The sequence below is a fragment of the Pseudonaja textilis genome, chromosome 8 (genome assembly GCF_049901715.1).
Source record: "Pseudonaja textilis isolate UNSWEBS1 chromosome 8, rPseTex1.2, whole genome shotgun sequence".
In the NCBI taxonomy this organism is placed as follows: Eukaryota; Metazoa; Chordata; class Lepidosauria; order Squamata; family Elapidae; genus Pseudonaja; species Pseudonaja textilis.
The window spans coordinates 53,283,701-53,306,002 of NC_141997.1; the positions used below are offsets into that span (position 1 = coordinate 53,283,701).

Here is a 22,302-nt window from a genome sequence, read left to right on the forward strand (position 1 = left end):
AATTTCAATGACCAAAATGAATGTTCTATGTAGGATGCTTTTGTTTTGTGTGAACCTTTGTGTTTTTGCGGCTCCCAGTATTACTAAATAAGGCACTACAAGGGCTCCTTTATGTCACTGGAACATAAAGATTGTTAATTATTTTAAACAGCTAACAACACATTCATTTTAATCTAAAAGTCAGATTTAACAGCTTACTGAAACATTCTAACAACCTAATTGTATTAATTTATTTTTGTTTACGGTATCCAGATTAGTCACATGAATTATTTAAAATCAATACAGTCTGATCCAGATTCTAGTAGACAGCATCTGACTCATAAATTAGTAAACGGAAGCATTCTGAAAATATAACTGAGTGGTCTAATCACAATTTGAAGGCTGTTGCAGTGGTTTCATAAGGTGACTATAAGGTTGCTATACTACAGAACAAAGCTGCACCCTGCTACATGCCCTCCAGTTTAATAAGATTAAAGACTTAGAACCAGATTTAAAGATTACTGTCAGCTAAAATGGATATTCGGTCTCTCTGATTTAATATTCACTTCTGAGACCAAGTAGGAAGAATCTACATTTCTCACAGTCTGTAAATCATTTGGAATTCATTTGCACTTTTCTAACAGCATGAAAATAATACGAAGAAATGTATTGTTTGGAATGGCACTTATATTTGGTAGCATCCATATTGAGAGTGTCTCACACTCCACCCTGGTGCTGGACATGGCCAAGATTCTGTTGGACAATTATTGTTTTCCAGAAAATCTGGTGGGAATGCAGGAAGCCATTGAACAAGCCATCAAGAGTGGGGAGACTTTGGATATCTCAAATCCTAAAATCTTGGCAACAGCTCTGACAGCTGGACTTCAAGGAACTTTGAACGACCCACGCCTGGTAGTATCGTATGAAGCTTTGGCTCCTGCAGTCCCTGAGCAAGAAGCGGATGCTTCGCTACCATTAGAAGCACTTTTAGAGGTTATCCAGCACACAGTCAAATCTGAAGTATTGGGTGACAATGTAGGCTACTTAAGAATAGACTACATCGTCGGGGAGGACATGATGCAGCAAACTGGTGCTTTCCTGGTGGAAAAGATGTGGAAGCCCTTGATGGAGACATCAGCTCTGGTCTTAGACCTGCGTTATACCACCGGAGGGAAGATATCGGGCCTTCCGTTCATCATCTCCTACTTGTACAGTGAGGACAAACTGCTGCATGTGGACACTGTCTACAACCGGCCTTCTAATAGCACTGTGGAAATATGGACTTTACCAAAAATGCTGGGCATGAGATATGGTAAGGACAAGGAAGTCGTTTTGCTGACCAGTAAACACACTTCTGGGGTGGCCGAAGATATGGCTTACATCCTGCAGCAAATGCACAGGGCCATCATAGTGGGCGAAAGGACAGCGGGTGGCTCCTTGGACCTCCGGAAATTGCAAATTGGGTCTTCCCAGTTCTACGTGACCATTCCTGTGTCATGTTCTATGAGCCCCTTAAGTGGCTTTGGCCAGGGCTGGGAACTGAATGGGGTGATGCCAAGTGTGGCCGTTCCAGCAGAGCGAGCCCTAGGGGATGCCCTGGCCATTCTGTCCTTTCGCAAAGCGATTCCTGACAGCGTCAGTCGCTTGATGCACATCTTGCAGAACAATTACTCAATAATTGAACAGGTGCCAGCATTACTTCAACAGCTCTCTGTGTTTGATTATTCAGCCATCCTGTCAGAAACAGATCTGGCTTTCAAACTAAATACTGAATTGCAAAGCATCTCCAAAGACCCACGACTTTTCTTGTGGACTCCCACAACTGGTGAGGCTACAGTTATGGCGGCTGAAGAGCCGATGGACATGAACATAGAGCTACTGGATGGCGAACAACTCAAACAAATCCTGGCTGCTGTGTTTAGAGTGTCGGTGCTGTCTGAAAATGTGGGTTACCTGCGTTTTGATCAGTTTCCCGATGCTGGAGTGCTGATCAAGCTGGAGCCCTATATCATCAATCAAGTCTGGGAACCTTTGCAGGCAACGGACTATTTGATCATTGACCTGCGCTACAACCAGGGTGGACCATTTTCAGATGCTGTACCAGTCTTACTATCTTACTTCCAAGATCCCTCGGCCGGTCCTGTGCATTTGTTTACCACTTATAACAGACTCACAAACCAGACCCACGTTTACAACAGTAGAGTTGAACTGCTAGGCAAGCCCTATGGGACACAGCGCAGCATCTATTTACTCACCAGCTACCTCACAGCTACAACGGCAGAAGAGTTTGCCTACCTGATGCAATCCCTTGGCCGGGCAACTCTCATTGGTGAAATTACTGCTGGAAGCCTGGCCCACTCGCACCCCTTCTGCATACTCAGGTCAAGAAAAGAGGAAGGCTGCAGCCTCTTTATCAATGTGCCATTCATCACCCTAATTGACCGCCATGGTGAATATTGGCTGGATGGCGAAGTGGTGCCTGATGCCATCGTGCTGGCCAATGAGGCCTTGGAGAAAGCCCAAGAACTGTTGGGGTTCCACAGAGAGATGGGAGCACTGATTGAGGAACTCGGGCTGTTGCTTGAAGCGCATTACGCCATTCCAGAGGTGGCCACGCAGGCAAGAAGCATGCTAAACTCCAAGCTGGCTCAAGGAGGCTATCGCACAGCAGTGGATTTTGAAATGCTTGCCTTGCAGTTGACCACTGACCTTCAAGAAGCTTCTGGGGATCACCAGTTGCATATATCTTACAACCATGTCGAATCTTTCTTACAGGAACAGCTCCCCAACAAGACTTTGACTTCAGAGGAGATCCGCTACATAATTGAGGATCTGTTCAAAGCAGACATTTTGCCTGGCAATGTTGGATATCTGCGTTTTGACCTGATGGCTGAAGCAGAGATGGTGAAGGCCATTGGACCCCAACTGTTGCACATTTGGGACAAGCTTGTGACCACAGATGCTATGATTGTTGACATGCGCTACAACACGGGCAGTTATTCCACCGCGGTGCCCATCTTTTGTTCCTATTTCTTTGACAGTGAGCCCCAGCAGCATCTTTACACGCTCTTTGACCGCAACACCACTCAAAGCATGAAGGTGTGGACTTTACCACATCTCTCTGGCAAACGATATGGCTCGGTGAAGGATATCTATATCTTAATTAGCCACGTGAGTGGATTGGCAGCAGAAGCCTTTGCTCGCTCTCTGAAGGATCTCAATCGGGCCACAGTCATTGGGGAGCCCACATTGGGGGGCTCACTGTCCGCAAACGTTTACCACTTGGGCAGCAGCCCCTTGTATGCTTCCATCCCCAGCAAGGTGATGCTGAGCCCCATCACGGGCAAAGTGTGGAGCCTCTCTGGCGTACAGCCGCATGTCACCAAACAGGCTTCAGAAGCTATGACTTCCGCCCTGAACATCATTGCTTTGCGCTCCAACCTCCCCAGCATTTTGCAGACGGTGGCCAAACTGGTGGCTGACAACTACGCTTTTGCTGATGTTGGGGCTCTGGTGGCAGACAAACTTTCGGATGATGCCAAAAGAGACATGTACCAGAAGATCAATTGTGAAATGAAGCTTGCTGAAAAAATTACAGCTGACCTAAAAGCTCTTTCTGGAGATAAACACTTGAAAATAACCCACGTTCCTGAGCACCTGAGCAACCATATTCAAGGGATCATGCCCATGCAAGTAAGTGCCCATTAGCTTGTTTCATTAGCCGCTGACCTAAAAACTGTGTGAATAGAGAGTTAATATTTACTATGATGGGATAAATTCCTTTGGACTTGCCTCAAGAACTGGATTCGTTCAAGTAGCACGCTCCTGACTTTACACCGTAACAGCTCAGTTCATATTACTTAGTTTACTGTGTTTGGTTACATTAACTTATTATTGCTTTCCCTAGGTAGTTTTCATTTTTGTCTTTATGTCTTTAATTTTTTAGAAAAATGAAAACTAGGAATTCAGTTTCACTTTTACTCTAATTATAGATTGGCAATGATGCAGCCTTTTCTAATTTTTCTCACACTTATAATATTCACTTATAATCTTGAGTGTAAAGATGTAATATTTTAGATACTGATAATGGGTAACCACTCTATAGTTTTGTCCTAGGACTCTCATTGTGTTATTAATATTTTATCTCACATTTTAAAATGTATTTTTCAATTTGCAACTTTACTGGTGTTATGCTGGTGCTTAACTGAGCTATAAATTAAAATTATGTGCACACAGCTTAACGGGTTGGTATAGTACTACATTCTGATTTTGTTTATAATCAAGCAGCATGCTTACTATAAATAAAATATTTTAAAAATTATAAAATAATTTTAACAGACTTGTCTCAGAAGGCCCAGTATGACTAGTTCCTGATAATCATTTCATTAAAATGAAATTAGAAAGGACATTAAGCAGATAAACTTTAGTTCCCGTGATTTCCATTGACTTATTTATTTATTCTTGTCATAGTGCTATGATGTTATATACTAGAGCATTCAAAACCTTTGCTTGACCAATACTTGAATACAGCTCCGCTGTCTGGAATCTGCACTGTATATCAGACATAAATACAATTGAGCGAGTCCAGAAGTATTTTACAATAAGAGTACTACACTCCTCTCAACAGAATACCCTACACCACCAGATTCTAGGCTTAGGCAACCTTGAACTACGCCGGCTAAGATTGGACTTAAGCAGAGTACATAAAATTATCTCTTACGATGTCTTACCAGTTAATGAATATTTCAGCTTTAACCACAACACAAGAGCACACAACAGATATAAACTTAATGTAAACCACTCCAAACTTGATTGCAGGAAGTACGACTTCAGCGGGCTGTGCATAAGTGCACATTCGTGCCTACCGTCCCTGTCCTATTGTCCCCAATTATTTGTACCTATTTCATGTATTTATACTTATGTTTATTCTTATTTCTATTATATTGTAAGTGTTTGACAAATCAAATAAATCAAATAAACAAATAAATGTTGATTGAGGAATGTTGACTAATTTGAGTAAGGTTTCAGTCCTGATCATCCCAACTGTCTAGCTGCAAGATGTATTATTTTAATGCAAGGTGGATTCTCATATTTCTTATGTTATTCTTGAAAATTACTTACTTATTTTTTAAAAAATATTTCAGATTCCTTCCTCAAATACGTTAGAAGACCACATTAAGTTTTCATTCCAAACCAAAGTGTTTGAGAATAATGTTGGTTACCTCAGATTTGATACATTTGGGGAGAGTGAGCTTTGGCCTCAATTCTCTGAGCTGATGGTGGAACAGATCTGGAAGAAGGTTGTCCACACTAACGCACTAATCATCGACATGAGGTAAATAATCTGCCCTAAGTAGAATAAGCAATGAAGATAAAACTTCCAAAATATATGCTTTGCTACAAAGGTATTTGTCAAATTTAATTCCTGGGCCCAACACAATGCAGTATATCTTGAGAAGCCATCACCGACCAGATTATGAGCTATGTGTTCCTTGCAGGAGGAAATGTATTTATCCACCCTTCAAGATAAATGCAAGGATGGAGGTTGGATACCGGGATAGAGGGCATAATGACAATATATCCAAAGTTTGACCTCTTGGGATTTACCCAGGGCTGGGCTGCTGGGGGGTTCCCAGGGGTTTCGGGAGAGCCCCTAGCTAAGATTCTGTGCAGTTTGGAGAACCCCCAAATCCCACTCCTGGCTGGCCCTGCCCGCCCCTCCCCTCCCCTTCCAGGAGTCCCCATGTGGCCCGTTTTGGATGAAGGTAAGTGCAGGGTGCACAGATGCTCGGGAAGGGCGAAAAATGGGCCTCCCAGAAGTTCGGGAAGGCCAGGAATGGGTCCGTTTCCGGCTTCCAGAGACCCTCTGGGGAGGCCGTTTTTGCCCTCCCGGAGGCTCAAGGAAAGCCTCTAGAGTCCAGGGAGGGCAACCACCCCCACCCCCACCATGGTGCAGGAGGCCGACTAGGCCATGCCCACCAGGGCCATGCCCACAAGCAACCCTTTGCTAAAATTTTTGAAGCCCACCTTTGGATCTACCCCAAAATATGTGTGATCGAGGTACAGAAGCTCCAATCTCCTGAATTTGAAATAAATCAGTGGGAAGATGCTGCAATGTTTTCCTCAATGAAATTGCAGTACTTCACAAAGCACAAACCCAGCACAATCAGGATATCTGATGTCATACAGCAGGTTTCTAGAAAGCCTTCTTATCAATATGAAACATAGGTTGAATTGTAGGAGCCGTATCTCCTTCTAGGCCTTTTGTCTGGGTGCATGAAAAGCGCTACATCCCTAGCACATCTTGTTCAGCTACTTCCTTGTGTGTCCAACCACACTGGGCCAATAAAGAGTTCTATCATTCTATTTTACTAGACTTCAGAATGTCTTGGTGTTTTCTCATAAGGATGTTGCAGCCATTCATAACTAGTTGGGGCCCTTTGGGTTCCCATGACATCATCTGAAATCTGACAATTTATTTCTCCCAAAACAATATTGGAATAATAAAACTAATTACTTTTTATTAAGTGCTGTGGTTTTGTAGAGTTTCTAGACAGACCACAAAAATCTTGCTTTGTCCTGCACTCCAGGATTTCAAATCTTTCTAGGTTAACTGCGACATGGCTTTTTTAAATATATAAGTAGACAATTTTTTTTAAAAAAATCAGCATAAGAACAGGTATGGGGAAGTGTGAAACAAACAGCTGATTTATCTTTTAACTGGAGTTGGGTTATGAGATCCGGGCTAGAAAAATTCATGACTGTTAAATGGAATCAAAGAGTTAGAATTTTCTGTCTGGCGCGAGGGGTTTATGGCTGCCACTTATAGCAGTTAAGACATTTTTGTTCTGAGCATTTCAAGATTTAATTGTGGATCATTTTCAAACTGCTTTGGGGGGACCAGAGACAAGAAGTTGTGGTAATGTAGGGGTGCCTAATGTCAGGTTTCCTCATCAATGCCTACTTCTCTTCCATGCCTCACTAGGTACAACACTGGAGGGCCCATCTCTGCTGTAGCAACTCTGTGCTCTTACTTCTTTGATGAAGGACATCCAGTTCTACTGGACAAAGTCTACTACAGACCAAATAATACTACCAGTGAACTTTGGACTTCTTCCCAACTTTTAGGTAACAGCATCTGAAGTTGTGGATGTCATAATTTCTCTTTACTTACTGCACATTATGGCTAAAGTTAGAACATTATCCAATGTTAAACTATGGCAAAGATGCTGTAACGGTTGTAAGAGAGAAGAATGGTTGTCACTTTTTTTCAGTGACATTGTAACTTTGAACAGTCACTAAACAAATGGTGGTAAGTTGAGGACTTCCTCTGTGTGTGTGTATGTGTGTGCGTATGTTTTAAGTTTTCGTGGGTATCTATATGTATGGTATTCAGCTTTGTTCGGGTATTTTCCCACGTCATTAAAAGCACAACTATAATGACGTGGGAAAATACCCGAACAAAGCTGAATACCATACATACATGCATACATATTAACTAGCTGGGGAAATCTAGAAGTCCATATGTCTTAAAGGTTGAGGAACCCTGCCTTGTACAGTGTATGCATCACAGTATGTATTCTCATTCTATGAATTCATAGAGGGACGCTCATTTTAATATGGGTTCTGATCAAGTTTACTGTCCGGTGAGACCATGGGCGGTTTTCTGAATCTTCTCCTGTCTCTTCAAGGTCAAAGATATGGCTCTGGGAAGAGCGTGATCATTCTTACCAGCTCTGCGACTGCTGGGACTGCAGAACAATTCGTGTCCATCATGAAGAGGCTGGGCAGAGCCTTGATCGTCGGACAAAAGACCAGCGGGGGTTGCCTCCCCCCTCAGACACTTCAGGTGGATGGGACCAGCCTCTATGTCACCATCCCAACTTCTAGATCCACCATTTCTTCTGGGGACTCTTGGGAGGGCATAGGAGTGGATCCCCACGTGGCAGTTCCCACTGAAAAATCCCTCATCCAAGCCAAAGAGATCCTTGCCTCTCACCTCCATAGTTTGAGTTAGCTTAGCAGGTCAAACCAAGAGTTCGCATCAAGGCAAAAGGACAACCGGTTCCTTTCTCTTCCCCCGAGGCTAAAATTTTGGTGTTGCATTCATGCCAGACAACACATCATTCCAAGTCTTCTATCATAGTTAAAATACAGAAGGAGAAAGAGGAAAGCAAGAAGTATTTATCCATCCTCCTAATTTCAGACTGTGTTTCAGAATATAACTTGAAATCCCCAAATCCTTACAATATATATATATATATATATATTAAGTTTCAAAGAGAAAATACAAACTAACAATAACTAATATAGATTAAGAAAAAACAAATTGTAGGAAAAAAAGAAAAAGGAATAGAAAGAGGCAGCCTCTGATATTCTTTGCCGCAAATACAAATACAGTTATGCAGTTACCTCTAGTTGAAAAAAGAAAAGCTAACTTTTTTCTATTATCTATTTTTTTCTAATCATCAAAACCACAAATCATAAGTGCATTTTTCTGTGTCATGCAAAACCTCCGTCAGAGGTGTCCAGTCAGCCCCAGATGCAGATGGGGTCATTTCTCTGAGCAAGGAAGTCGATGTAGCCATCTCTGAAAGTCCAACCACCTTTGCCAACCATCCCTTCCTTTAATGGGTAGTGCTGAAACTGTCGGGGGGGGGGGGGGTGTTAAGTAAAATTTTATTTCAGTTTTCCACATTTTAAAAACATATCTTTTTAGTGAACAACATGATTCCAGGTTTCCACATTTACATACAAAAATGACCGTAAGTACAAATTCATCTTTCATGTTCAACTTCATATCTTGCCAATACTGACCGTTTTTGAGCATCTAATAATCTCGCTGCAGTTGTCATTCTGAGTCTTTTTTTCTAGCTGCGTATCCATTAGTTCCAAAATAAAAGCCTTTGGTTTCAACCATACTTTAGCCTTTAAAATTTCTGAATTAGCCTATGCGTTTGTGTCCATTTTCCCATTGTTCCATTTGTATATTTTAACCAAAAAAATTAACCCATTTTATTATACAGTATATTTATTTTTCTGTCTCAAATTTCAACACAAGTTTATACATTTTAGCAACATGTTTATTATTTGTATATAACAGTCAGAGCAAACTCTGCTTTCTAGCCTGATGCTTAACCACTAACCAAATTGGCTAGTGCAACATATATTTATGTATAGTGCAATATAAATGATGCAATATACCCATTTTTGTAGCAAATAAAGTTGATGTCACTTCAAGAGGCTATGGAGGAATTCTTAGCTTGTCATGCCTCAGAACAAATGTCAGTTACATTTTGGAAGTTTAAACAAAGCAGAAATTGTAAGATCAAACACAAATAAAAGGACTTTGCATTAGTATTTGGCCATTGAATACCTTTTACCAATTGTTGTACAATTTTGTTTCAGAGTTCTGTTAGAACAAATTTCTTTACAATCTTGATAGTAGAAACACATATGGAGCAAAACCATTATGTCCATGTTTATATTAAGAATATTGAAACTCAAACTGGTTCTTAAATATAATTTGAGGAGATAAAATGGCTCCCTGAAATTGGTACTTGGAGGCAAGCTATCACCAATTCAGAGGTAACTTTGAACTTTTATGCTACCAGGGCTATCCAAAATCCACAATATGATGTGGCTGAAAAATTAGATACTTGTTGGTAGTGGTTTAATTTGGACTCCTGCACTGGATTTGATCCCCTAAATGGATGCCTCCTGCTTCTCTTATTCTAATCACTGCGGTCTCGTTTGAAAGCTTGCAGACATGTGGGTGTGAACTGGGAAGCTGGCACTTCCATCCTCACCAGTCTTTTCTGAGATACAACCCCCACCCCCCACCCACACCTGTCACTGCCTGGTGCAGCAGCACTGCAGCACACAACTGAAGAAGGCCATTTTATCACTTCAGGAAAATTATATGGATTTGCTTGGATAGTCACCAGGAATCAAGCTTAACTTAAAATGAATTATATCCTTTACTTCAATCCTAGGCTAGGGAAGAATTTCATTCCACAATGGCTCTGACATGGAAAAAGTTGCTGCTTCAAATTACTAAAGAAAAAAAATTGTTATCAACATTTTCATAGTTTAGGGTGAAGAAAATGGATCTGCAGAAAGCAAAACTTTTCTCTTAACATGTTACTGTTTATTTCCTTATAAGCATATTTGCAGTTTCATTTTCAGAACTTGAGCTATCTGGAGCTCATGTAATTACACTTCTTCTGAACACTTCTACAAAAGGCTGCCTTTTGAAGATTCTGGTTAAATACAGTAAAACCACAATGGAATTCAATCAACTTGTGCACACAAACATATCCAACAAGTAGAGATCCATTAAATCTGCAGGCTAGTTGTGTGAAGTCATATGTCGAGATAAATGATGTCTTTCTCGAAAGTATTCCTGGCAAACGGGACAGGCCAGCTTTTCCTCCTGCCTCCTTTTCCTTTGGGTTTCTTTCGAGACCTCGACCTTTTTGTGATGGGAACGCATGTGCAGCACGAGGTCCGATGTCATGTGGAAGGAGAGGCTGCACTTTGCACACCAGTTCTGGGCTGCCACACCGAGAGGGGAGAAAGTGGGAGGCAGCAGAGCCCAGGAGGCAGAGGAGGGAAGGCTGCAGCTGGAAGCAGGGGTGGCCTGCGTCTGCTCACCTGCTTCCTTTGGCCACGGGGCTGAAGAGAAAGGGAACGGGCTGCTCCGGATGAGGTTAGCCGACAGCAGCTGGAAACCATCTGAATCACTTACCAGGAATCCAGAAGCGAGGTGGCCACCGTACGGCGTGAGGTCAGTGGCACCGATGCATTCCGACAATTTCCTTGGGCTTCCTTCCTTGATACCCTTCAGAGGTCGAAAAGCAGCCAGAGCCCCTCCGTCTTCCCAGCACTTGGCTGGTTTGCTGAAAGCACTTTTGGGTTCCCCTGGGATGCTGTTCGGCCGCACAAAGGAGAATGCGCTGCCAGGGGAAGACTGTACTGCAGCTTTGTCCAAACCGGCCTTCCTGTTTCCTTGTTCTGCTTCTTTGACTTTCTCCACAGACCTCCTCACTTCGGTGAAGGCACTCTCCTTCTGTTGCAGCACTCCCTTCACTAACCAATGTTTCCTGGCACCAAATGTCCAGCAGGGTTCCCTTAATATGTGCTCCCCAGTTTTTCTATCCCTGATCTCGCTGTACACTGCTTTCTCCTGTAGACAATTTGCCTTCTCAAATAATGCAGATTTCGTGTTCCAACAGCTCTCTGTTTCATGGCTGTTCATTCTCCTCCCCTCAAAGGAAGCTACCATTCTAAATTCCAAGTCCCTGGACAGACCATGGAAGTTTGTAGATTGTTCCATAAATCTGCTTTTCACCATCCTTGGGAGAAGGTGTTTTATTCCGAGCTGAACTCTATTCTTCAGAAAGCAGAAGAAATGAGCAAGGTGGCCCTAGGAGACTTTCTTGAAGTCTGGACATATCGAGTTCTAGAACGAGAGAAGTCAAACAAATAATGATTGGAACAGACTCTCGTCTGTCTGGAAAAATTTAGTAATCAAACCAAGAAGGACCCTTGATGGCCTAGATTAACACTCTGTTTTGCAAAACCATTACAACCGTCTCTCCGGAGACCCTGAGCAAAGGCTGGTTGCTGCAGGGACAAACATCTCATACTCCTCATGCACCGGGAGGCAACGTTTATTTTTACTATCTTTTTATTAAACAGATGTATATATAGCTGCCCAGCACAGACATAAGTGACTCTGGATAGCTTACAACATTTAAAAAAAATCTAATGCATAATAAAAGCCTATAAAAGGGGGGGGGGCATTTGCGTGAAGCCTCCTCTCCCCACACATACAGCCCCTGTCCCCTGCACTTCCAAACACATTTTTAGACTCAAATGTAAAGCCTTGCACTAGTGTTGTGTTTCCTGCACCCGCTGATCCATCCTTGGGTGGGGTGGGGAAGAGAAAGGAATAGAGGGGAAGGAAGATAATGAAGTTTTGACCACAGATGTCGGCAGAAAAAAAGGGAGAAACAGAAAACTCAACCTTCTGGATGGAAGTTCTCCTTGGAAGAATTCAGGGCAGCAGACAATCTGCTGCTGTCATGATGAATACAAACATATTTTCAGGAAAAAAATGAAATCACAAGAAGGGCTAATACAAAAATCACGCAATGTTAAGACTCAAGAGCAGAATGTCAGCAACTGGGGTTAGTTTTATTATGATTTTATCCGACTTTTTCATAGAGTATATAACTCAAGGCGGCAAACATAGCTAACACTCCGGCCCCTTATTTTCCCTGCACAAGAACCCTACGAGGCGGGTTGAGTCGAGAGAACGACCGGCCCACTAACCGCGAAACAGGGCTGCGGGGCCGCGGGAGAGGAGCGGCGGACGCGCTGCCGGAGTCCGGGAGGCGCTCGGCTTCTCCACCTCCCCGTCTCCCGTTCCCCAGCCGATCCTGCCCGGGCGACCGGCTCCTTTCGTACCGCCCCGGCCCACCTGCGCAGCCCCCGCCCCGCAGCCTCGCGTCCCACCTCCTCCGGGCTCTCTAGCAGCCGCTCCGCCGCGGGTCCTGGCTTCCAGGCATGCCAGCGGCGGGAAAGCGGAGAGCGCGACCCGGCCCCTGCCGCCGCTCGCCTGGCAGGCACGACTTTGCCCGCGCCCTACCTGCGGAGGAGAGGCCGCTCCGTCCTGCGCAGGTGGACCCGCCGAGTGCGCCGCCGAGGAGCGCCCGCCACGCGCGTGGGAGCGGAGAGCCGGGCGAGGGAGGGGCGGGGAGGACTCGGTCTGGACTAAACAAGGCAGGCAGCCGCGAGCTTCGCGCCGTCGTGTGTGACAAGGGAGGGAGCGCGGAGCTCCAGTCCCAGCCCTGCCGAAAGAGGAACAGCCGGAAGGCAGAAGCGGGAGGGCAGGGGCGCGGGATCAGGCGCCCCTGGTCGAGAAGCCCCCGCGGCCCGGCGTCAGAGGGCGGCCAGGAAAGTTTTGCGGCGGAGCGCTTCTCCTCGGGTGTGGCAGTCCAGGTGGAGGAGTGGGCCGAAGCCCTCGCGGCCTCGAAAGTCGCCCTGCGGAGCCTGAGTCGTCGCCGCGGTGCGGCTTCCCGCTGCCTTGCCGCTTCCGTTCGCGAGAGTTCCGGGCCTCCGTGCCTATTCCCGGTGCAGCGGCCCCGGATCTCTCCCCGTGGGGCTTTCCAAAGTACCGGAGCCTTCGGGAGCAGCGGCTCTAGTTTGACTTCGTTGTATTGCTTGTGCTTGCCTAATGTTCAGCCTCCAATATTGCATGGTCACTCCAACCCCCACCCCCACCCCAAAGTTTCTGTAGCTTCAACCTCTTCTATCATCTAATCTCTGTTAGAGATAATTAAGTCCAATATTGCTGATCCCTTCTCTACTTTGGGGGAGATAAAGTTGCCTGCTAGGTTTGTCAGGAACCTTCCACTTGGTGCAGAGTTTGCCTTCCAGTTGATGTCAGGATAGTTGAAGCCCCCACCCCCTTATTATTGTCATGTACTTCCTACTGACTAACAAAAGGTTCATCTATTTCCTCTGTTTGGTTGGGTGGCCTATATAGTGCACGCCTATGACAATGTTATTTCCCCCCCCCCACCCCCCACCCCCGCCTCCACCATTATATTGACCAAAATGCATTCAAGGCAGTTTTCATCAGTATTGTGCTCTATTTTTGTAGAGAGGTAGTTATTTCTTATATATAGTACAACCTCACCTCCTCTTTTCTTTGGTCTGTTCCTTTTAAATAATATAAATCCCTCTAGCTGTATCTTCCATTTGTGGGTGTAAACCCTATTTCGGAAATCCGGAAACTCAGTCAACAAACACATTTACTCAGGTTAGGTGAAAAGTAGTTTATTGCAGATTGTTTTCTCCCAGTGGGCAAACAACAGCAATCCCGAGCAAAGCCAGCGCTGAGAGTGAACGCCTCTCAGCGCCTTTTATGCCCCATCCCCTTCCCATTCCCAAACTAGCATCCGCCTAACTAATTAACCCCACACGCCGCCACCCCGCAATCCTAATCACAACTATATCCGATGCCCAGAACACACCCAACTCCAAAGTGCTGACTCATAAGCCAAAGAAAAGGAAACCACAATAAGATGAGTTCCCCCCATCATCTGTGGAATGCAATACAATCCTTACGCCCTGCAATTAAAGATAGTTCGGCAGGAACTTGCAATGGATCCACCTCGTTATGTGCTGTAACTGGAACAGCCAACAGTCCCATGTTGTTTCATCGAGGGGAACAGCTAGTCGGGTAGGAGGCGCAGATTCGGAGACTCATCTCCCACTCCCTATTAGGTGGCTGGCACAATCAGTGAAGCCCGACAGTGGGTTTCATCCCATCCTCAAGACCTTCTGCCCACGTCTGTTGCTGCCCAATTGCTTGCAAGTGCTCCTCTCTTGTGCAGAGACATTGAGGCAAGCCCGAAAGGCAGATGGGCTCTGTTGGTGGTTTTGTCTTTGAGCCCGTTACAAGTGCTTAGTGCATGTGGCTTCTGCTGGCGAAGGGTTTAATTGGCCATCCTCCTTCTTCTTGTTGCTGTGGCTCAGTGGTTAGAATGCAGTACTGCAGGCTACTTTTGCTGCCTGCCGGCTGCCTGCATTTGGTAGTTCAAATCACACCAGGGTCAAGGTTGACTCAGCCTTCCATCCTTCCGAGGTGGGTAAAATGAGGACCCAAATTGTTGGGGGCAAGAAGCTGACTCTGTTAACTGCTTAGAGGGGGCTGTAAAGCTCTGTAAAGCGGTATATAAGTCAAAGTGCTATTGCTATTACGATTTGATTTGGGCATGCTGCTTGGCCCACTCCAAGGGCTGCTTGCTTTTGATCATGCTGCTGCCCAATTAGCACCAGTTGAAGATGGCTTGTTACTGGTTGCTTCCTTCTGCTTCAACTCTTGTCAACCCCCAAATGATTAGTCAGAGATGTGGAGGAGGGGCACACTGTGTAAAGGGGGGGGGGAGAAACGCCCACAATGCTTGCAACCTCAATGGTGGTTAAAAGAGCCCTTTAAAGCACCTCCCTCCCTTACCTCATGTAGTCCTGCCCCACTGTACATTAAGGAGAATGGTTGATTGTTATGACACTCACTGGGAGGGAAAATTAAACCAGGGAATTCATCAGTTCTTCTTATATCTTGCCCTGTGTTCAAGTTGTAAGGGCAGCACATTCAACAGCCTCATTCCTGGGGCATAACATCAGGTAAGCTTTTCTGTTAACTCTAAGGCCCAGTGGATAGTATTAAGAGCATTTGGCTGTGCCCATCACTTAGTTCTCCTCTCAACATTCTCCCTATCTGGTGGTGAAAATGCAGCATAGACATTTTTTGGAAACAATCAAGAAGCAGCAGAAAAACCACTGAATCAATTATGTTCTCCCCATGCAAGCAGAGCAGCAAAATTAAGCTTGCTTATCCTGTGGGTTTCTTCATATTTATGTGAGTTTCTATAATTATTGCCTCCCCTCCTTTCCCTTATATCAGTTGAGGAGCAAAGACATTCAGATCTCACTATCAGCAACCTTTTAGCCCTTCAGGTCTGCTGGCTGGCATTTTCTGGGCTTTTCTGCAGGAATTTGGGCACCTCTCAGCTACTGGTCGGAGGGTGGGATTTGGTGTGACTGCTGAGTTTCACAGCCAATCCTGCCTCCTGCCTGTTTTGCTCACCCTCTGAAACAGTCGCTGCCTCCAGCAGGGTCCAGCAGGGCCATGCATTCGACGGGCCAGCCTTGGGCTGAACATGTTCTCTTCTCCCGCGACAGCCTCTTTTCCTTCCCTCCTGTGGGAAAGGCCTTGTCTCCTCCTGACCCAAATCCAGATCCAGAATCCAGAGTCTCCTCTGGTAGCAGGATCACAGGTGCAGCCCAGCTGGGTCAACCCGGGAATAAAGAGGCTGCAAAGGACTCCTTTCCCCAATAACAGGACCTTGCAATTCCTGGGCAGGTTTGGACTTCTTAACGTGTGTGTTAAAAAGTTTCAAACGGATTTCAATCCTTTTACAAAAGGAAAATTGCACTGTTATAGTTTGACAATTTTCTGCCCGATGATGCAATTTGCAAGTACTAGAGAGCTGGAAAAAAATAAAGAAAATACCAAATCCCTTGTGCAGCTGCTCCAGTTCTGAACTATTCAACAGATGGAAACTAATCTAGGAGAAAAGCAACCCAGAACTAAGGAGAAATTTCCTGACAGTGAGAACAATTAGTCAGTGGAACTGCTTGCCACCAGAACTTGTGGGTGCTCCAACACTGGAGTTTTTTAAAGAACAGACTGGACAGTCAGCCATTTGTCTGAAATGGTAGAGGGTTTCCTGCCTCAACAGGGGGTTGGACTAGAAAGCTCCAAGGTCCCTTCCAACTCTCGTATTCTGTTATACTTCAAAAGATTTTAATCCAGATTGCATACAACATCCACCAATATCTCCTACAGATACCTAGCTCCTAATTCAACAAGTTCAGATTTCATCCCATTTCAACAAGCACATAGCAACCCTTGAATCCCACATAATTGCATGCTCCATTCATATATGCGTGAAGCACCTCTGGAGCACCAGCTGTCAGGCAGCATGAGGTACATGAGCTCTTGTGTTAAAACAGTGGCTCAGATTGCTGGCAGCTGTATTGGCAGGTGAGACTGAGGCAGGGGCACAGGTGAGGTCTTGTCTGTAAGGAATGCATGAAGAGAGCGATTAAACCAGGCCATGCGTCTGCTCTAATTGAGAAATGTCTCCGCCTGGCCATGGCTCTTAGGCATTTCATGCAGCCATCTTTATTCTGACATGACAAAGCAGGAACATTGCATGCAAAAAAAAAAATGCTGCTCAGTTGAGGTGTGTATGGCTCCCTAAACAATAGGGGAAAAGATCATTTTTGCAAAAAGGCACTTTCAGCCTCTTTCTCTCTGTCCCCCTTCCCCATCACAAAAATAGATACTGTGGAGGGGGGAAACAGTACCATTTATTAAGTAGACTAGTGTCTAAACTTCTGGACCTTGGACTCTCTCATTCAATCTGTTTTGGGATTATGGATTTCCTGTCTGGCCGCTCACAGAGGATCAGATTAGGTAATCATACCTCTTCAGCCTGTATTCTTAACACTGGTACACCACAGGGTTGCGTGTTGAGTCCCTTACTCTATACTCTTTATGTGCATGACCGCATTCCCACTCACGTTAGTAATACTATTACTAAATTTGCAGGCGATACAACAGTGATGGGACTTATCTCCGGGGGGGATGAGTCTGCCTACCGAGATGAGGTGGACTGGTTGCTTTCGTGGTGTGGAGACAATAACTTGGTCCTCAACACCAATAAGACCAAGAAGCTTATAGTAGACTATAGAAAGAGCAGATCAGACCTCCAGCCCTTGCTTATCAATGGAGACCGAGTGGAACAAGTGGCCAGTTTTAAGTTTCTGGGTGTTACCCTAAAAGAGGACCTGACCTGGGTGCCCACATTGCAGCCCTGGTCAAAAGGGCCCAACAGAGATTAGTATAATACCTGGGACTTCTCAGAAAACGATAACTGGATGGAAAACTGCTGATGACCTTCTACTGCTGCATCATAGAGAGTATCTTAACCTACTGCATCTCTGTATGGTTTGCCAGTTGCATAGTGGCAGATAGGACAGTGCTCTAGAGGGTTAACATCATTGCCCAGAAATCATTGGTTGCCTTCTCCCCTATTTGGAAGAGCTTTATAGCTCCCGCTGCCTTAAGAAAATTCAAAACATTCTCAAAGATCCATCTCATCCTGGGAACCCCTTTTTTTGAACTATTAGCATTTGGCAGACAGTACAGGATAATAATAAAAATAAGGACAAACAGGCTGAAAAACAGCTTCTATCCCAGGGCAGGAACTCTTTTGAATTCTACTGCATAGTGCAATATTCATGCAATATCAGGGGTTTTCAATTCAATGTATAGAATGTGAAGGATGTGTGTTTGTGTTTTATTTTCATAGTCCTAATGTACACTGAAGATGGTATTTAATTTCGTTGTACGAGATGCAATGACAGTAAAGTTAAAGGAAAGGAAAGGAAAGTAAAAAGCAAAGGAAAAAGGAAAGGAAAGTAAAGTAAAAAGCAAAGGAAAAAGGAAAGGAAAGGAAACTAAACTAAACTAAACTAAACTAAACTAAACTAAACTAAACTAAACCAAACCAAACCAAACCAAACCAAACCAAACTAAAATGTCTATAGCCTTTCCAAAATCATCAATGGATCCTCAGACTCGGTCTCCAAGGCTGCTTATTTAAAGGAGTGGAATATGAATTGTCTCTTTTTACTTTGCAAAATGTTCCTGTGTGTGCAACAAAACCCCCACAATAATCATGTCTTCTGAAATCTTTCAGTGGGAGGACAAGTTTTTTTCTTCCCGCAACATCTACCAGTTTTGTGTCTTCCTCTTCCTCAAATCTCAGTGTGTGTAGTCTGGGGCCTCTCTTTGGGCAGGCCACAGCTGTTGTGTTGTTTTTTGGGCGGGGAGATTGTGCCGGTTCTCTGGGGAAAGTGCAGTCCTTTCCTCAAAGACAATACCTGTCCATCTTGGATAGACTCCAGACCCACAAGCCGTGTGTCTTTGAAGACAAAGATGCGGACTGTGACCATGATAGGAAAGCAAACAATGGGAGCGTCCACGTGGAAGATTCCCTTTTCTCCTTTAAACAGGGCCTAATGACAGCTCTAAAAATGATCTTAAGAATTCTTGCTCTATCACAGAAATCATTGAGAAATTCACATGTGAGCTGGACATATATCTAAAAGCAATGATTATATTTGCAAGTAATATCTGGTGCTTGTTTTTAATTCTTTCATTAAAAGCATTCAGTGGAAATAATTTATGGATCTGTATTGCAAATGATTTTTGGCATAGCTGGTACACAAAATATAGCCATCAAATGTTTTGTCACAATCTAATAGCCCTGAATTTGGATTCACCTCATTGCTTTTGAAAGATGTCACTCCATATAAATGCCTTTAATGCCTGGAAGAAAAATTTTATGAACACATTGACAAATGAAATAATAACAGGAATTTGATTAATGTTCAAGTAAAATGAACGTTAGCCAACAGGAAGAGAAAGAGGAAAGAAAGATTTTGTTGTAATAGTTTCCACCAAATTGCAGAAAAGAAGGAAAGAAGATAAAATAGTATTTTCCGCAATGAGGTTTTACTGTTAAGACAAAAAGGGAGGACAATGTGCTGACCGTGTCTCCCTCCCCCACCCTGCCTGCCCCCAGGATTGCCACACTGGAAATCTCCAAAGCAAACTGCGAAGGGCAGAGTAGTAGCAAAAGCACCAGCACTCCATGCTCCTCTTAAGGGGGTGAGAAGAGCAGATGGCTGCATAGAATAGCGGTTACTATAGCATTCCTTTGGGTGGGGGAGACTGAGGTTCAAATCCTAGCTGATACCTACTGTTGAAAAGCTGGAAAATGCCTTTCTTCTAAGGATTCGGTTTTCCTGCTGGGAGTGCTCCAGTACAAGGACACAGACAGAGACAACTGCTTGGAAGCTGGTTTATTCTTCAGGAAGGCAAGAGAGAGCAAGAAGTCTGCGTTCCTGGGGCTAGCCATCTTTGTATAATAAACTCCTGATTTTTATACCTTTTCTCCTTTTGTGTGTGAGTGCTTGTGTTTGTATTTCTTAATGTTTTAAATCCTGTCAGGGGGTTGTCTTCATTTCCGCCAGAGGGTAAACTCCGCGGGGTGGTTTGATTGGATTATCAGTTTCATCCTAATGTTTTCTTATATTTGTTTGGTGGCAATCTCCTGTCTGCTATGGAATTTATTTCGTATCTTTTGTCTATTTGTTTTGCTGATTTGGCATGACCTTTTGTTTGTAAGGGATTTCTTTTTCTTGTTTCCCTAGCTTTCTTAATTACTTGGCTTTTGTCTAGGGGGCTTCTTTCAATACCTTTTATTAAATCTCTTTTCCTATGCAAGTTTGTTTTATAGCTGGCCTGATGTTCCCTTTGGGCTTTTCCTGCTTGGGTGTCACCACTGTCCTCATGAAGTTCCCTTTCCACACTACCTTCCCAGCAGTGATCCTTTTCACATAAATAACTATTTTTCTTTGAACTAACCTGCTATTCCTTTAATGGGGATATTGGTTGGAAACAGAAGAGGCCTTCATCCTGCAGTGAATAGGCAATGGCTAAAATGATGGTGATTGTAACTTAGGGAGTGTCAAATTTTTCAAGTTTCAATTCCCAAACATCGGAGCACTCAAAAGTTGTGACATTTCTTGGGGACTGAAAAGAGATTCTGATTACTTTAATATAATTTAGATGTGCTTGGCCAGTAACTACATAAATATCATAACTTTTTAACATTTTGTTTGATTTGGATATCATCACATACAGAGAGAGGTTTTCGCACAGCCAGATGTTCAGACTGGATTTGGCATTTTTGTCTGCCTGTTGAGTCCTTCCCAAGGGAACTCAGCTAGATAGATGTTTGATGGTGTCACAGACCTCCTCGTCACAAGATATAAAGCAGCCTTTTGCAATTGACTGATGAGGAAATCGCCAGTGCTGATGGTCTTCCCATGGTGCTTCATTTGTTTTGCGATTCTGCCTCAGGTGCCTATTATTATAATTGGTACTAATATTATTGGTATCTTTTCTTTCTTTTGTCACATTTGTTCTATTTTTATTTTAAGGTCTTTTGTCCAGTTCTTTCTGTTCTCTTCTGCTGTATCTAGTTATTTAACCCTAACCCTAACCCTAACCCAACCTCCAACCCCCAACCCCAACCTCCAACCCCCCAACCCCAACCCTAACCCTAACCATCTAAGGAAAAGCAATCCTTAGATCCATTTCCAACACTTAAAAATAGCAGCTGGTCTTTCTCACTTCACAAGATATCCTAAGGAAATCATCCAGATTTAAGGAAAGGTCATATGCCCCCAGAAAGGCAGTAAAAGATATCAGTGCCAAGCTTGCATCCTGCCTCTTGGAAGTATACCCCAAAAGGACAGTGCCATATAGTATTAAAGCAGTGAAGGAAGACCCCCTCCCCAGATAGAAAAAGAAACCATGAGGCAAGAAAAAAATTCAAACACAATACAAATAATTAAATCACAACAGTAGCTGTTGGTTGTTGAAGCTGAATAGGGAAAACTATCCCATCAATAAACACAGGATTAAACGTCACCAAGCACAGAATTAACCTTCACCAAAAACTAGTTTTAGACCAAAACTCAGAAAGGTTATGTAAACTCACGTTTGAATGTCAATCTTTCTAGCTGGCCAGAAGCCTTGCTGAATGTCACTCATCTTGGCTCCCTGTCACTAAAAACTTTGCTTTATTATTCAATTATTTCTTCAAAGTGCTGATCGTCCAGGGAAGTATTTCCTCCCAACTGTAGTGTAAAAATCTTAAAACAATCCTTCCCCTTTAAGAACGTCATGCCCCAAAAGCTCCAGATACAGGAAGTCTAGGCGTATTGGCAAGAATGTAATAAGGGTGGAAAAAAACAAAAGGAGATTGCTTCTAACTATCGGTTCTTCAAACTGCTTAGAAAGTTAACAAGGGGTTCTATAGGATCGGATAGAACCTGTAGAATCCCACCACGGGCTCCTGCTACTCTCTCTGCCTCAGCTGCTCAGGCTCTCTGGAAGGGGAGGCAGCCAAGTGGGCGGATGAGGGCGGCAGGCAGAAGTGGAAGGAGGGCCCTGGGGAATGGGGGGGCAAGCGAATGGGCAGCTACAGCAACGGGGCTTTTGCCTCTGTCCTACCACTTGTGTAGAGATAGAGAAATACAGTTGGTCCTCAACTTACAATTTAGCACATCATTTCTGTCACTAAGTGAGAGTTTTTAAGTGAATTTTGCCCCATTTTATGACCTTTCTTGCCATAATTGTTAAGTGTATCATGGCAGTTATTAAATTTGTTCCGGACTAGCAGGCTCGTAGCCTGCAAATCTGATTGGCCCGCTGAAAGCCGATCGTGATTGGTCGCCAAAGACTGATGCGATTGGCCAGTAAACGGGCTGCCGCAATTGGCCCTGCCAAGAGCGGCAAACTCAAATTGCCTTCATTGGCTGCCTAGCTGCAGCCAGCCCTATATAAGGGGCTGCTGAGGCTGGGGTTAGTTGCTCAGATCTGAAGTCACAAATAAAGATCTTTAGTTACTATCTGAGTCTTGCCTCTGTTCTTGAACCGTCCTCCCAGATATAACAAAATTAGTTAAGGGAATTTGGCTTTCCCGTTCACTCTGCTTGTCAAAAGACCATAAAAGGTGATTGTGTGACGTCGGGACATTTGCAACTGTTATGAATATGAACCAGTTCATATGAATATGAATATGAACCAGTGGGGATTTT

General features: G+C 44.0%; 2 protein-coding genes across 6 annotated transcripts; one reads left to right on the top strand and one right to left on the bottom strand.

Moving 5' to 3' along the window:
- The first annotated feature begins 530 nt into the window (after nt 1-530).
- Nucleotides 531-8,900, top strand: RBP3 (retinol binding protein 3). Its single transcript, XM_026720483.2, has 4 exons — nt 531-3,672; nt 5,124-5,314; nt 6,965-7,107; nt 7,671-8,900. The coding sequence occupies exons 1-4, from the start codon at nt 625-627 to the stop codon at nt 7,994-7,996; spliced, it is 3,708 nt and encodes a 1,235-aa protein (XP_026576268.2). The 5' UTR covers nt 531-624; the 3' UTR covers nt 7,997-8,900.
- ZNF488 (zinc finger protein 488) lies at nt 8,632-21,609 on the bottom strand. Of its 5 annotated transcripts, XR_015744483.1 has the most exons (3): nt 21,201-21,609; nt 20,060-20,110; nt 18,771-18,958 (listed from the first exon to the last, which is right to left on the bottom strand). XR_015744483.1 is itself a non-coding variant. In XM_087938136.1 (2 exons), exon 2 carries the CDS (start codon nt 11,333-11,335, stop codon nt 10,331-10,333), a length of 1,005 nt encoding a protein of 334 aa, XP_087794262.1. In that variant the 5' UTR covers nt 11,336-11,443; nt 21,201-21,609; the 3' UTR covers nt 8,632-10,330. The 5 variants fall into 5 exon arrangements, 4 of the variants coding, with proteins under 4 accessions (XP_087794262.1, XP_087794260.1, XP_026576277.1 ...); XM_087938136.1 differs by lacking the exons at nt 18,771-18,958; nt 20,060-20,110 and adding an exon at nt 8,632-11,443; XM_087938134.1 differs by lacking the exons at nt 18,771-18,958; nt 20,060-20,110; nt 21,201-21,609 and adding exons at nt 8,632-11,443; nt 12,319-13,742.
- Between the last annotated feature and the right edge of the window lie 693 nt (nt 21,610-22,302).

Coding starts and splice junctions, on each gene's coding strand:
- ZNF488 (XM_087938136.1), bottom strand. CDS start 11,335: ATGGTGAAAAGCAGATTTATGGAACAATCTACAAACTTCCATGGTCTG.
- RBP3 (XM_026720483.2), top strand. CDS start 625: ATGAAAATAATACGAAGAAATGTATTGTTTGGAATGGCACTTATATTT. Junction 3,673..5,123: donor AAGGGATCATGCCCATGCAA/GTAAGTGCCCAT, acceptor AAAATATTTCAG/ATTCCTTCCTCAAATACGTT. Junction 7,108..7,670: donor GACTTCTTCCCAACTTTTAG/GTAACAGCATCT, acceptor TGTCTCTTCAAG/GTCAAAGATATGGCTCTGGG.